The sequence below is a fragment of the Cetorhinus maximus genome, chromosome 7 (assembly GCF_964194155.1).
Source record: "Cetorhinus maximus chromosome 7, sCetMax3.hap1.1, whole genome shotgun sequence".
Classification (NCBI taxonomy): domain Eukaryota; kingdom Metazoa; phylum Chordata; class Chondrichthyes; order Lamniformes; family Cetorhinidae; genus Cetorhinus; species Cetorhinus maximus.
The window spans coordinates 145717070-145731954 of NC_135885.1; the positions used below are offsets into that span (position 1 = coordinate 145717070).

General features: G+C 49.5%; 1 protein-coding gene across 1 annotated transcript in view; it reads right to left on the reverse strand.

Moving 5' to 3' along the window:
* Window positions 1-14885, reverse strand: part of LOC144683062 (uncharacterized) — a 101927-nt gene that overhangs the window by 6955 nt on the left and 80087 nt on the right. Inside the window, exons 42-46 of the mRNA XM_078546076.1 lie at window positions 12236-12369; window positions 9838-9910; window positions 1667-1738; window positions 1394-1522; window positions 908-1006 (exon numbers count right to left, since the gene is read on the reverse strand). Of these exons, the coding sequence (XP_078402202.1) occupies window positions 908-1006; window positions 1394-1522; window positions 1667-1738; window positions 9838-9910; window positions 12236-12369 (507 nt within the window). The remainder of the gene's footprint in view (window positions 1-907; window positions 1007-1393; window positions 1523-1666; window positions 1739-9837; window positions 9911-12235; window positions 12370-14885) is intronic.

Sequence of the window (14885 nt, forward strand, 5' to 3'; positions counted from 1 at the left end):
CGTGTGCGTGTCTGTGCGTGTGCGTGTCTGCGCGTGTGCGTGTCTGCGCGTGTGCGTGTCTGCGCGTGTGCGTGTCTGTGCGCGTGTCTGTGTGCGTGTGCGTGTCTGTGTGCGTGTGCGTGTCTGTGCGCGTGTGCGTGTCTGTGCGCGTGTGCGTGTCTGTGCGCGTGTCTGTGTGCGTGTGCGTGTCTGTGTGCGTGTGCGTGTCTGTGTGCGTGTGCGTGTCTGTGTGCGTGTATGTGTGCGTGTCTGTGTGCGTGTATGTGTGCGTGTATGTGTGTGCGTGTTTGGACAACAACAACAATTTGCATTGATATAGCATCGTTGACACAGTTAAACACCTTCAGTCACATCAGCGCTAGAGACAAAATTTGACACCAAACCACATAAGGAGCTGTTGGTGATGAAAAGCTTGGTCAAAGCAGTCGGTTTTAAAGGATGTGCTAAAGGAAGAGAGAGAGAGAGAGAGAGAGGCAGAGAGGTGGAGACGAGGCAATCCCAGAGTTTAAGGCCCAGTCAGCTGAAGGTATATCCGCCAATGATGGAGTGGTGGAAATCAGGATGTGCAAGAGGCCTGAATTTGAAGAGAGCAGAGAGGATTGTGGGGATGGAGGAGGTCCCAGAAATAAGGAGTGTGAGGCCATGGAGGAATATAAAGACAAGGATGGGAAATCTAAAACTGAGGCATTGATCAACCCAGAGCCCGGGTAAGTCAGTGAGCACAGGAGGGATGGACAAACAGGACTTGGGATAGTTCTGATGAGTTCAGGTTTCTGGAGGGTGGAAGATGGGGGCCTGGTTACAAATCAAGGGATTCCGTTTCACTAATTGACAGCACCACATACACCAATAGCTCTGTAGGCCAAGTGACCTCTTTCTGTGCACTAACTCCTAAAGCAATTCTTACCTGATGGACCAGATGGGCCAATTTCTCCTTTCAGTCCAGGTCTCCCATCAAATCCAGGAGCCCCCTCTGCACCAGGATCTCCGACTGGCCCTGCCGGACCTGTGTGGGAAACAGATTAAGATGGCAACTAACATTCCCGTTATTCTGAAGTTATCCGTTACTATGGGGGTGGGGGGGGGGTGGGGAGGTGTATGGGAGGTCAGAGTTCTCAGACAGTGGTAGGCTGAGAGAAGCTTACACAGACAGGGGAGGGGTACAGCCAGGGAGAGATTGAAACTTATTATTGGTTAATGGTGCGATGCAATTGGGATAATTCCATGATTTTGCTCTGGGAAGAGAATCTCACCTGTTCAGAGCACGCATCAAAAATCCAAGCGCTCATGTAAAACTGTATGTAGTTCACAACTGAGTTGGTGAACTGTGACCTGGGACTGACTGATTTATTTTCTGGAATTCCACATTGCACGTTCAGGAATATTTGCTTACCTATGTCACCTTTAATGCCTGGAAACCCAGGATAACCCTTTGCTCCATCTTCACCTGGCTGACCAGGTAAACCAGGATCTCCTTTCACAATCTGCAGAGGGCCCTGTGGACCAAGTGGACCTGGTGGACCTGTTAACCAAACACCACATTGTGTATGAAATCCTCGGCATGAGACAGTCCGTCCGAAGCAGATTCTTTATTTAAATTCATAAAATATTGTGATGCCCTGCTTGGTGTTTGAGAGCAAGATGGAAAAGGAACAAAGCTATTTACCAGGTAGCCCAGGTGGTCCTCTCTCACCCTGTGTACCTGGAAATCCAGGGAGTCCCGCTACACCTTTGACTCCTAGAAAGATATTTGTGTTAATAATGTTTACGTACACTGTGTTCAAATCTGAAACTGTCCAACATTTCCAAAAGGAATCAAACAACTACAAGGTTCCATTGATGTAAAGTGGGTTACAATTCATTACACAATATTACCCATCCAATCACAGCCACAGAATGGCCTGTGACAGTTTCTGTTTCGACTCCCACACCATTACCTCTCCTCTTCCTCAAGGATCTATCGTCCAGTCCCCTCCTATTTCTCTGCTACAAACTGCACCCCGCCCCATTTGGAAAACCAAAGCCATTCTCTTTGGTTCCAGCCACAAACCTTCCTTCTTAATTTCCAACTGTAGTCCAAGTTCCCGCCACTGATTGGAAAGGAGAGATGGCTGACGTGGTGGATGTTTAGATGGTGTGACACTCCCCTTTTACCCCAGAGTGCACATAGAGACTAAAACTGATCCTGGTGTCAGAGGGATGATGTACGAGCTGGAAGAGGGGTCATGGAGTTTCACAGTTTAGCAAGCAGGCTGTCTGGAACAGCGGAATGAACAGACTGTCCATCTCACTCCCCTTCTGCCATCCTGGTGGTCACGGGATACAAACAACGGGCAGAATCTTCCGGTCCGGTCAGCAGCGGGAAGTGCGGCGGGCGATGGAATTTCATTTGGCCTGAGGTCAAAAATCAGTTTCCCGATGTCGGGCTGAACTGGAGGAATTTGTTCCTCGGACGTTAAAGGTCAACAAACAATGTTGGGAAGCCCTTTTTCATGCTTTAGCATCTCATGAACGCTCATTAAAATGCCACCTAGCTGGGATTAAGCTCCCCCTCCAAGTTAAGTTCTCTGCCAGTGGGAAATTAGAGTGTTCAGTTTTACGACTGTATATAAGAGGCGTGGTCCTAGTGAGCTTCACCTCTTCCACAGCTTTGAGGTCAGTAGATGTTGCGTTCGCCATCGTGGAGACCTCACACAACCTGACTCCTATCGAGTGCCGGGAGCAGAAGCTGCACCAAGGATGAAAATGGGCAGCAGACGAAGGCTGGAGGAAGGGGAAGGGTGGAGCAGGGGCTGGGCAAAGGTGGAAGGGATGGTGCAGGCTGTCCGGATACCCTCTAAATATGCCGCCTGGACCTTCAACCCCGCGAGGTAACAGCGGGGGCGGTGACTTCCTGCCCATCCCCACCTTGAGGATCGGTGAGCTCCTCATGGATACACATTTAACAAGCGGAACAGCACCAGGTTACATGTGTTCAGCCACACCCCCTCCCCCACTCCCATTTCCACGCCCACCACCAAACTTAGACTAGGAGGATTACGCCTAATAACGCAGTTATTGCCTAATCACTGTTGACAATCTCTACCTAACAGAGCCAGGCATGAGGCACAGATAGGTTTGGGTAGAGTAGATATAATATTAAATTATATTAATCAGAGATTGTTACTCCCATAGCTGGGTGGAGTGAAAATTGTCTCACTTTAATGTTGGAATTATATTCCTAAAGGACACCGCACATTAACAGTACTCAGTGCTGGTTCGGGTTAAAGTATAAAACCTGGGCCATTGCCCCTGTGCACACACACATACACACATACACATTTAAATTGTAGAATGACATAAAGAGCGTTTAAGGGAATATTCTTTAAAATATGTTGGGGCGGAGTTTATTTGTGATTTGCTGTTATGGGCAGTTGGAAAGGGATCTCAGGACTGGGGAGATCACACAGGGGGGGCGGGTGCAGCCTGCAGGAGTTACTGTAGAGTAAACTGTGTATCTCTAATAACCTAATAAACTGCATAGCTCTAAATAATCTGATAAACTGTATATAATCAGCATTGATGATATAAGATGTGCAGAATAAAGATTGAACCCATTAGCACCAACATTTCGATATAAAGTGGAGAGGGTGAAGGAAGAAGCAGGCACTTAGCTGCCCCTGTTACACTGGGGCTTGGTGCACTGGGGGTGGAGGTCAGAGGCCAATCCTGCAGGACCCCAACCACTGAGGACCACACCCCAATTCACAACACGGCGATTCTGTGATTCACCCACTGGCAGTCAGGAACGCATCCGTTGAAACTATTGGTAGCCAGTCAGAACTTCATTCCTTATGAGCTGAGGGGAGAATAAGACCTCCTGACACAAATGACCCCAAGCTGGGAGCACAAACTCTACCCCAGGACACGTATCTGTTAGCATTCAGGAGAGTGTCAGCCATGCCTCAGTGGGTAGCGCCCTCACCTAAGTCAGAAAATTGTGGGTTTAAGGCCCACTCCAGAGAGTTGAGCACAAAAATCCAGGCTGACACTCCCAGTGCAGTACTGAGGGAGTGCCACACTGTTGGAGGGTCAGTACTGAGGGAGTGCCACACTGTTGGAGCGTCAGTACTGAGGGAGTGCCACACTGTTGGAGCGTCAGTACTGAGGGAGTGCCACACTGTTGGAGCGTCAGTACTGAGGGAGTGCCACACTGTTGGAGCGTCAGTACTGAGGGAGTGCCACACTGTTGGAGCGTCAGTACTGAGGGAGTGCCACACTGTTGGAGCGTCAGTACTGAGGGAGTGCCACACTGTTGGAGCGTCAGTACTGAGGGAGTGCCACACTGTTGGAGCGTCAGTACTGAGGGAGTGCCACACTGTTGGAGCGTCAGTACTGAGGGAGTGCCACACTGTTGGAGCGTCAGTACTGAGGGAGTGCCACACTGTTGGAGCGTCAGTACTGAGGGAGTGCCACACTGTTGGAGCGTCAGTACTGAGGGAGTGCCACACTGTTGGAGCGTCAGTACTGAGGGAGTGCCACACTGTTGGAGCGTCAGTACTGAGGGAGTGCCACACTGTTGGAGCGTCAGTACTGAGGGAGTGCCACACTGTTGGAGCGTCAGTACTGAGGGAGTGCCACACTGTTGGAGCGTCAGTACTGAGGGAGTGCCACACTGTTGGAGCGTCAGTACTGAGGGAGTGCCACACTGTTGGAGCGTCAGTACTGAGGGAGTGCCACACTGTTGGAGCGTCAGTACTGAGGGAGTGCCACACTGTTGGAGCGTCAGTACTGAGGGAGTGCCACACTGTTGGAGCGTCAGTACTGAGGGAGTGCCACACTGTTGGAGCGTCAGTACTGAGGGAGTGCCACACTGTTGGAGCGTCAGTACTGAGGGAGTGCCACACTGTTGGAGCGTCAGTACTGAGGGAGTGCCACACTGTTGGAGCGTCAGTACTGAGGGAGTGCCACACTGTTGGAGCGTCAGTACTGAGGGAGTGCCACACTGTTGGAGCGTCAGTACTGAGGGAGTGCCACACTGTTGGAGCGTCAGTACTGAGGGAGTGCCACACTGTTGGAGCGTCAGTACTGAGGGAGTGCCACACTGTTGGAGCGTCAGTACTGAGGGAGTGCCACACTGTTGGAGCGTCAGTACTGAGGGAGTGCCACACTGTTGGAGCGTCAGTACTGAGGGAGTGCCACACTGTTGGAGCGTCAGTACTGAGGGAGTGCCACACTGTTGGAGCGTCAGTACTGAGGGAGTGCCACACTGTTGGAGCGTCAGTACTGAGGGAGTGCCACACTGTTGGAGCGTCAGTACTGAGGGAGTGCCACACTGTTGGAGCGTCAGTACTGAGGGAGTGCCACACTGTTGGAGCGTCAGTACTGAGGGAGTGCCACACTGTTGGAGCGTCAGTACTGAGGGAGTGCCACACTGTTGGAGCGTCAGTACTGAGGGAGTGCCACACTGTTGGAGCGTCAGTACTGAGGGAGTGCCACACTGTTGGAGCGTCAGTACTGAGGGAGTGCCACACTGTTGGAGCGTCAGTACTGAGGGAGTGCCACACTGTTGGAGCGTCAGTACTGAGGGAGTGCCACACTGTTGGAGCGTCAGTACTGAGGGAGTGCCACACTGTTGGAGCGTCAGTACTGAGGGAGTGCCACACTGTTGGAGCGTCAGTACTGAGGGAGTGCCACACTGTTGGAGCGTCAGTACTGAGGGAGTGCCACACTGTTGGAGCGTCAGTACTGAGGGAGTGCCACACTGTTGGAGCGTCAGTACTGAGGGAGTGCCACACTGTTGGAGCGTCAGTACTGAGGGAGTGCCACACTGTTGGAGCGTCAGTACTGAGGGAGTGCCACACTGTTGGAGCGTCAGTACTGAGGGAGTGCCACACTGTTGGAGCGTCAGTACTGAGGGAGTGCCACACTGTTGGAGCGTCAGTACTGAGGGAGTGCCACACTGTTGGAGCGTCAGTACTGAGGGAGTGCCACACTGTTGGAGCGTCAGTACTGAGGGAGTGCCACACTGTTGGAGCGTCAGTACTGAGGGAGTGCCACACTGTTGGAGCGTCAGTACTGAGGGAGTGCCACACTGTTGGAGCGTCAGTACTGAGGGAGTGCCACACTGTTGGAGCGTCAGTACTGAGGGAGTGCCACACTGTTGGAGCGTCAGTACTGAGGGAGTGCCACACTGTTGGAGCGTCAGTACTGAGGGAGTGCCACACTGTTGGAGCGTCAGTACTGAGGGAGTGCCACACTGTTGGAGCGTCAGTACTGAGGGAGTGCCACACTGTTGGAGCGTCAGTACTGAGGGAGTGCCACACTGTTGGAGCGTCAGTACTGAGGGAGTGCCACACTGTTGGAGCGTCAGTACTGAGGGAGTGCCACACTGTTGGAGCGTCAGTACTGAGGGAGTGCCACACTGTTGGAGCGTCAGTACTGAGGGAGTGCCACACTGTTGGAGCGTCAGTACTGAGGGAGTGCCACACTGTTGGAGCGTCAGTACTGAGGGAGTGCCACACTGTTGGAGCGTCAGTACTGAGGGAGTGCCACACTGTTGGAGCGTCAGTACTGAGGGAGTGCCACACTGTTGGAGCGTCAGTACTGAGGGAGTGCCACACTGTTGGAGCGTCAGTACTGAGGGAGTGCCACACTGTTGGAGCGTCAGTACTGAGGGAGTGCCACACTGTTGGAGCGTCAGTACTGAGGGAGTGCCACACTGTTGGAGCGTCAGTACTGAGGGAGTGCCACACTGTTGGAGCGTCAGTACTGAGGGAGTGCCACACTGTTGGAGCGTCAGTACTGAGGGAGTGCCACACTGTTGGAGCGTCAGTACTGAGGGAGTGCCACACTGTTGGAGCGTCAGTACTGAGGGAGTGCCACACTGTTGGAGCGTCAGTACTGAGGGAGTGCCACACTGTTGGAGCGTCAGTACTGAGGGAGTGCCACACTGTTGGAGCGTCAGTACTGAGGGAGTGCCACACTGTTGGAGCGTCAGTACTGAGGGAGTGCCACACTGTTGGAGCGTCAGTACTGAGGGAGTGCCACACTGTTGGAGCGTCAGTACTGAGGGAGTGCCACACTGTTGGAGCGTCAGTACTGAGGGAGTGCCACACTGTTGGAGCGTCAGTACTGAGGGAGTGCCACACTGTTGGAGCGTCAGTACTGAGGGAGTGCCACACTGTTGGAGCGTCAGTACTGAGGGAGTGCCACACTGTTGGAGCGTCAGTACTGAGGGAGTGCCACACTGTTGGAGCGTCAGTACTGAGGGAGTGCCACACTGTTGGAGCGTCAGTACTGAGGGAGTGCCACACTGTTGGAGCGTCAGTACTGAGGGAGTGCCACACTGTTGGAGCGTCAGTACTGAGGGAGTGCCACACTGTTGGAGCGTCAGTACTGAGGGAGTGCCACACTGTTGGAGCGTCAGTACTGAGGGAGTGCCACACTGTTGGAGCGTCAGTACTGAGGGAGTGCCACACTGTTGGAGCGTCAGTACTGAGGGAGTGCCACACTGTTGGAGCGTCAGTACTGAGGGAGTGCCACACTGTTGGAGCGTCAGTACTGAGGGAGTGCCACACTGTTGGAGCGTCAGTACTGAGGGAGTGCCACACTGTTGGAGCGTCAGTACTGAGGGAGTGCCACACTGTTGGAGCGTCAGTACTGAGGGAGTGCCACACTGTTGGAGCGTCAGTACTGAGGGAGTGCCACACTGTTGGAGCGTCAGTACTGAGGGAGTGCCACACTGTTGGAGCGTCAGTACTGAGGGAGTGCCACACTGTTGGAGCGTCAGTACTGAGGGAGTGCCACACTGTTGGAGCGTCAGTACTGAGGGAGTGCCACACTGTTGGAGCGTCAGTACTGAGGGAGTGCCACACTGTTGGAGCGTCAGTACTGAGGGAGTGCCACACTGTTGGAGCGTCAGTACTGAGGGAGTGCCACACTGTTGGAGCGTCAGTACTGAGGGAGTGCCACACTGTTGGAGCGTCAGTACTGAGGGAGTGCCACACTGTTGGAGCGTCAGTACTGAGGGAGTGCCACACTGTTGGAGCGTCAGTACTGAGGGAGTGCCACACTGTTGGAGCGTCAGTACTGAGGGAGTGCCACACTGTTGGAGCGTCAGTACTGAGGGAGTGCCACACTGTTGGAGCGTCAGTACTGAGGGAGTGCCACACTGTTGGAGCGTCAGTACTGAGGGAGTGCCACACTGTTGGAGCGTCAGTACTGAGGGAGTGCCACACTGTTGGAGCGTCAGTACTGAGGGAGTGCCACACTGTTGGAGCGTCAGTACTGAGGGAGTGCCACACTGTTGGAGCGTCAGTACTGAGGGAGTGCCACACTGTTGGAGCGTCAGTACTGAGGGAGTGCCGCACTGTTGGAGCGTCAGTACTGAGGGAGTGCCGCACTGTTGGAGCGTCAGTACTGAGGGAGTGCCACACTGTTGGAGCGTCAGTACTGAGGGAGTGCCACACTGTTGGAGCGTCAGTACTGAGGGAGTGCCACACTGTTGGAGCGTCAGTACTGAGGGAGTGCCACACTGTTGGAGCGTCAGTACTGAGGGAGTGCCGCACTGTTGGAGCGTCAGTACTGAGGGAGTGCCACACTGTTGGAGGGTCAGTACTGAGGGAGTGCCACACTGTTGGAGGGTCAGTACTGAGGGAGTGCCGCAATGCCGGAGGGCTCTGAAGAAGGGTCATACAGACTTGAAACGTTAACTCTGTTTCCCTCTCCACAGATGCTTTGAGACCCGCTGAGCTTTTCCAGCATTTTCTGTTTTTATTTCAGATTTCCAGCATCGGCAGTATTTTACTTTTATCCTAAAACAGCAGGTGGGCTTACTTAGCTGGAGAGCAGGAGACATGATGTCTACATTGCTTGCAAAGGAGTGCACTCCAGAGAGATATTTTGTTTTGGGAGTTAGAGCTGAGTTAGTTTAAAAGAATTCAGTGAACCTTGAAAGGCTGCACCATCATGGAGGTGGTGGTAAGGTTCTCAGGTTTCAATTTATCTGACTGTTCTGCAACAGGGAAGAGGGTAGTGAAAAGGTGTTGCTGTTAGCAGGCTCTGGGCAGTTAGGATTCAGAGAAGCCCTGGGAGCTGAGAAGGTGGTGGAAGGTCACTGCTTCTGTACTGGAGGCAATTAGGGCTCAGAGAAGTCCTGTGAGTATTTTTAGCTTGGTGCTGCCGGGAGACTGGAGTTTGGAGAAACCCAGGGCAGTGCCAGCTTAGGGAAGCTAGGGGCCTGTGAAAGAGATGGAAGTGTGCCGGTAATTAGAGGCTGGAGGAAGCTTTGTGAATCCCGTGGAATGCAGTCTCAAGAGAAGAGATTGAAACATCGGGAGGTGACCAGTCATTGAGGTAGTCTGAGTCGGAGTGGCTTTTCAGGGAATTCAGAGGCTAGACCCGCAAAAGTAAAGAGTTGAAATCCCTCATAAGGGAGACTTGAGTTTTAACAAGATTTTGTGACTCACACTGGTCACTGATGTCAGGGTGGGTTGCTTTGAAATCCATGGGATCTGACCTGGTTGCATCTGCCATTTAATATGCAATGTGGGCCACAGTTTTCCTGTTAAGTCATATTTACCTCATGTTAATTCTGAATGTTAGAGTATAAGATAAATATTGTAAATTGTTTTACTTTTCTAACTTTGTTTAGTAAAGTTTATTTTGTTTGTTTAAAACAGTGGTATTTTTTAATTCTCCTAGTGGGTAACTGGGATTTCAAAATTTGTCTACTTTAAACAAAAAGTTCCTGGTCCCTAACTGGATCATAACAAATCCAACTCTATTCATTGTAACCGTATATACTTTAACAGCCTTAGATTAGCACTTCATTAGTTGAATGAATTGTTAACGAACCAATAAAGCCTGGAACTCCGTGAGGTCCTGATTCACCCTTTGGTCCTGGAGCACCAGGGTAACCAGCATTGCCCTGTGGGGAAGACAGTCCATGTTTAATCATTCAGAGCAAAACCAATCATCATCAACCTGATGGCTTCTGATTATCAGTCACCATCTTTGTCAATCTGTTTGGATATAACACACTATATTGTAGAAACTGAGAATATTCAGCCCCTTGACCCTGTTCTTCCAGTAAGTTAGATCATAGTTCATCAACCTCAACCATCTGTTTTTTGTTCCATATCCCTCGACTCCTTTAAGCAACAGAAACCTATCCATCTCCGTTTTGAAATTTTAATCAACCCCCAACCTGAACGGGTTTCTGAGGGGGGGGAGAGAGTTCCAGATTTCCACTCCCCTTTGTGTGAAGAAGTGCTTCCTGACGTCACCCCTGAACGGCCTGGCTCCAATTTTAAAGTTCTGGCCCCTTGTTCTGGATTCCCCTCCCTGCCCACACCACACCCCCCCCACCCCACCCCACCCCACCCCACCGAGGAAATAGTTTCTCTCAATCGACCCTATCAAATCCTTTAATCATCTTCAACACCCCAATTAGATCACCCCTTAATCTTCTAAACTTGAGGGAATACAAGCCAAGTCTGTGCAACCTGTCCTCGTAATTTAACCCTTTCAGCCCTGGGATCATTTTGGAGAATCGCCCCCTCCAAGGCCAATATATCCTTCCTGAGGTGCGGTGCCCAGAACTGAACATGGTTTCTATACTCTCGGAATGTATGTCAGTTGCTGTGGAACACGTGAATGATTTGATCTCTGTTCCTGCAGACGCAATTTATTCTCCTGGTACCATCACTTCCAATTGTCCATATCCCTAATTGAGCTGGTGATACTGTCTCCATGTTTGATGATGTCCTATCTGACAGGTATGGTTCATATTTTGTGATATTCTCCAATCACAACTGGAGTTATGAAGAAAGCTCCCACAGTGGTTTATTGGCTGAACAACGCAGGCTGACCTGTTATCTCTGGCAAGGAGATTGTAGCACAGACATTCCTAATAAGATTGTATCTCGTGGCTCATACATAAACCAATACTCTGAGAAAAGTTTAAGTACAGGCTCTCGAGAGCAGGAAAAAAAAAATCACTTTGGGCAGAAAAGAGTTTTTCAAAGTGACTCATGAGGAGCAGCCTTCTTCAGACCGAGGGAGACAGGAGAAGAGAGGCTCACCTCAGCTAGGGGGTGGAGGCTGCTGCCAACAGTTATGGAGGTCATCTCACATTCTGCATCAACCATTCGACCTCCGGGACCAGTAAACTGATCTTACCTATTATGGGTCATATGTTTTTCCTGTCTATTCAGCTTATGCACCATGTTTAAACTGTTGCTTCATAAATCACTAGTTTAAAATCCTTATGAAAAAGACCCACTTTTTTGGGTCATCTCTGACATCCAAACTCAAATCTTTCACTGGGGCTGAGATCATTGATCTCCAACATTCACAACCAACTTCCTTTGAGTATGTTATGACCAGCGGAGAGTTTTCCCCCTGATTCCCATTGGCTCCAGTTTTGCTCGGGCTCCTTGATGCCACACTCGGTCAAATGCTGCCTTGATGCCAAGGGCAGTCACTCTCACCTCACCTCGGGCGTTCAGCTCTTTTGCCCATGTTTGGATATAATGAAGTCAGGAGCCATGTTCCTTCACTGTCGCTGGGTCAAAATCCTGGAACTCTCTCCCTAACAGCACTGTGGGTGTCCCTACACCACATGGACTGCAACAGAAGGCAGCTTACCACCACCTTCTCAAGGGCAATTAGGGATGGACAGTAAATGCTGGCCCAGCCAGCGACACCCACATCCCATGAATGAATATTTTAAAAAAACTGAGTGGCCCTGGCAGAACAAGCTGTGCGTTGGTAAGCAGGTTATTGTTGAGTTAGTACTGCTTGATAGCCCCTGTCAACTGCACCTTCCATCACTTTGTTGTTGGTTGAGAGGAGGCTGATGGGGCAGTAATTGGCCAGATTGGATTTGTCCTGCTTTTTGTGGACAGGATATACTTGGGCAATTTTCCATATTGTTGGGGAGATGCAAGTGTTCTATCTGGCATCTACCTTACAAAGTCAAAAATTGGGTATTTGGCCAAGGCATTATGGATTAGCTACCATTAAAATTAATAGTTAGAATTCCATCAAGGTTACAGTACAGGAACAGGTCATTCAGCCCAACTGGTCGGTGCTGGTGTTTATGCTCCACTTGAACCTCCTCCCATCCTACTCAATCTCACCATATTAGCAAATCCTTCTATTCCCTTCATTTGGTTATCTAGCTTCCCCTTAAATGCATTTGACGAACAGCAGCGAATACTTGGACAATATGTGCAATAATTTAACTTACAGGAGACCCTTGGACTCCTCTCTCCCCCTTGGGACCAGAAAAGCCGTGGGATCCTGAAGGCCCTTTCTCTCCTTTCTCTCCTTTGGCTCCATGCGGTCCCGGAGCTCCAGGACCTCCTTGACCACCAGGGGCCCCTGTAAAAAGGAATTAGGTGCTCATCAAAATTTTCTAATAACCTTCCAAACAAGCACCAAAGACCATGTACTCAGATCTCAGTAGCTCTACAGCTGAAAAACCTCCATTACAATTGTCCAATTGCAAGTGAATATTCATCCACAACCTTTGAATTGTTTGGAAAACTCTTACCTGTGGTGTTGACATTTGTGTCAACTGGGAAGGTTCTAGATGTGGATGTGGTGGCAGCATTGCCAATCGCTTAGCAAGCACAGCAGAGCTTTGTTCAAGCATCAGATACAGCCAATAGGAAGGGCTGGAAACTAATTGGAAATGAGGGTCATTGTTTCCCCAGTCCATGTCAGGTTAACAACCTTTCCAGAGACTCCAGGATATAAAGATCCATCTCCTGGGCATTATGGTGGAAAGGTCTTGGGAAATTGGTTGTAGGATTGGTGAACCCAACAAACTGCTCCTGCTCTCTCGTCCATGTCTTTTCCTCTATAACATTAACTGTGGGGCGACTCCACACTCCGCAGTTACCACCACTCCCAGATCCAGAACTTCAGTTTAAAATTCCACCCCTACCTCAGGCTGACGTCACCAACCTGCCAATCCAAGAAGTGTGTGCGCGATAAGCAAGAGGTAGATTGCTTCCATATCCTACCCCAGTGTCAGGGAGAGTCACAAGGAAAACTGGTGGACTTGAGCATGCTGTGGTCTTCAGGTCATTTACATAAAATCTTACGGAACAGAGGAAGCCATTCGTCAGTTATGTAATTACAACATTGGTGAAACCCAATGATGTCACATTTTTTAGTCCAGTCTTCCAAGTCTTCCCAAGAGGGGAACAGTTACATGGCCCCATGAATAACACTCTCTTTAGCCTCTGAGCCAGAACGTTGTGGGTTCAAATCCCACTCCAGAGACCTGAGCAGAAAAATCTGAAGTTGACAATCCAGTGCAGTACTGAGGGAGTGCTGTGCTGTCAGAGGTACTGCATTTCAGATGAGACATTTAGAACGAGGCCGTTTGCCCTCTCAGGTCAACGTGAAAGATTGAATATTTCAAAGAAGAACAGGGCAGTTCTGACCAGTGTCCTGGACAATGTTTATCCCTCAATTAAACAGATCACCTGGTGTTGTCTCATTGCAGTTTATGGGAGCTCTGCCGTGTCCTACATTGTAATATCGACTTCACTTCAAAAAGTGCTTCATTGGCTGTCTAACTCTTTGGGAGGACCTATCGCCATGAGAGATGCTGTAGGAATGTAACTCGCTTGTGCACAGGATAATCTCAGGGCAGCAATGAGAAAAAATGACCAATTAACGATTTGATGATACTGAATAAATATTGGCCAGGACACTGGGGGGAACTCCCAGTCTTATTCAAATATTGTCACCTGAACAAACTTTTGTTTATAACATAGTTATAATTATAATAAATGTAATTAGAGTATTATAATTATAATGCAGTTAATGTGTGGTTATAATTCACAGCAGTTACACAACTGCTGTTCTTCTTACTAGCAGGAGAGGCTGTTTCCAAAGAGACAAATGTTTAAGATAATTGGCAAAAGATCCATAGGGGCGATGAGGAGAATTTGCTTTTTTATGCAGTGAGTTATTGTGAACTGGAACGCTCTGCCTGATAGGGCAGTGGAAGCAGATTTAATAGGAACTTTCAAAAGGAATTGGATAAATAATTGAAAAGGAAACTAATTCTAGAGTTTCAGGGAAGGGGCAGGGGTGAATTGGATAGATCCGTGAACACAAGCATGATGGGCCAAATGGCCTCTTTCTGGGTCGTGATGTTATATGAGGAGCAGGGAGTTAGTGTGATTCTAACAAGGCTGCGTTTGCTACCAACACTGCAGCCAGTGCTGGGCAAGTGCAGTTGATTCTGTTGCTCCCTTGTGTCATAGCGAGCGATGGTGTCGGCAACAGCCAGGACCAAAAATGGCGCCGCTCAAATAATCACAGCTGTGTTTACTCCCCTGTTTAGGCAACGGTCAAAGCCCCCTCCCCATTGTTAAAGATGTTACAATTCTCAATTCAGAACTTGAATTCATTACTTTGTGAATAATGACTTCACCGATATCTTTTTAAGAAGAAAGGCAGAAATCTTAAACCGTATCCGCTTTATTTTAAACCTGTCGTCAATATTAAATGTACTGCACAAACACCACCATTGCATTTTGGTTTGTATAGACAAACCAAAATGCTTTATTTTAATACCTTTTAATGCCAACCTGAAGGGGACTATCAGATGCGTACATACACGAACCTGTAATTTGTATAACCACATCCCACACAAACTGCAACTGGATACCAGTAACAATATTGTGATGCTATTTTCCAAACTCGCCTATTAAAAGTTGTCTAACACAACATTCCATTGAGCTTTAAGGGCTGAAGATTTCTGTTCAACTGCTACTCTGACCAAGACTTGACATAGGGGACTTGGCCTTCTCCTTCCAGATACCAGCTCGCTTACTGTGTGTTTTCAATATTTTGCCTTTATTTCAGATTTCTTG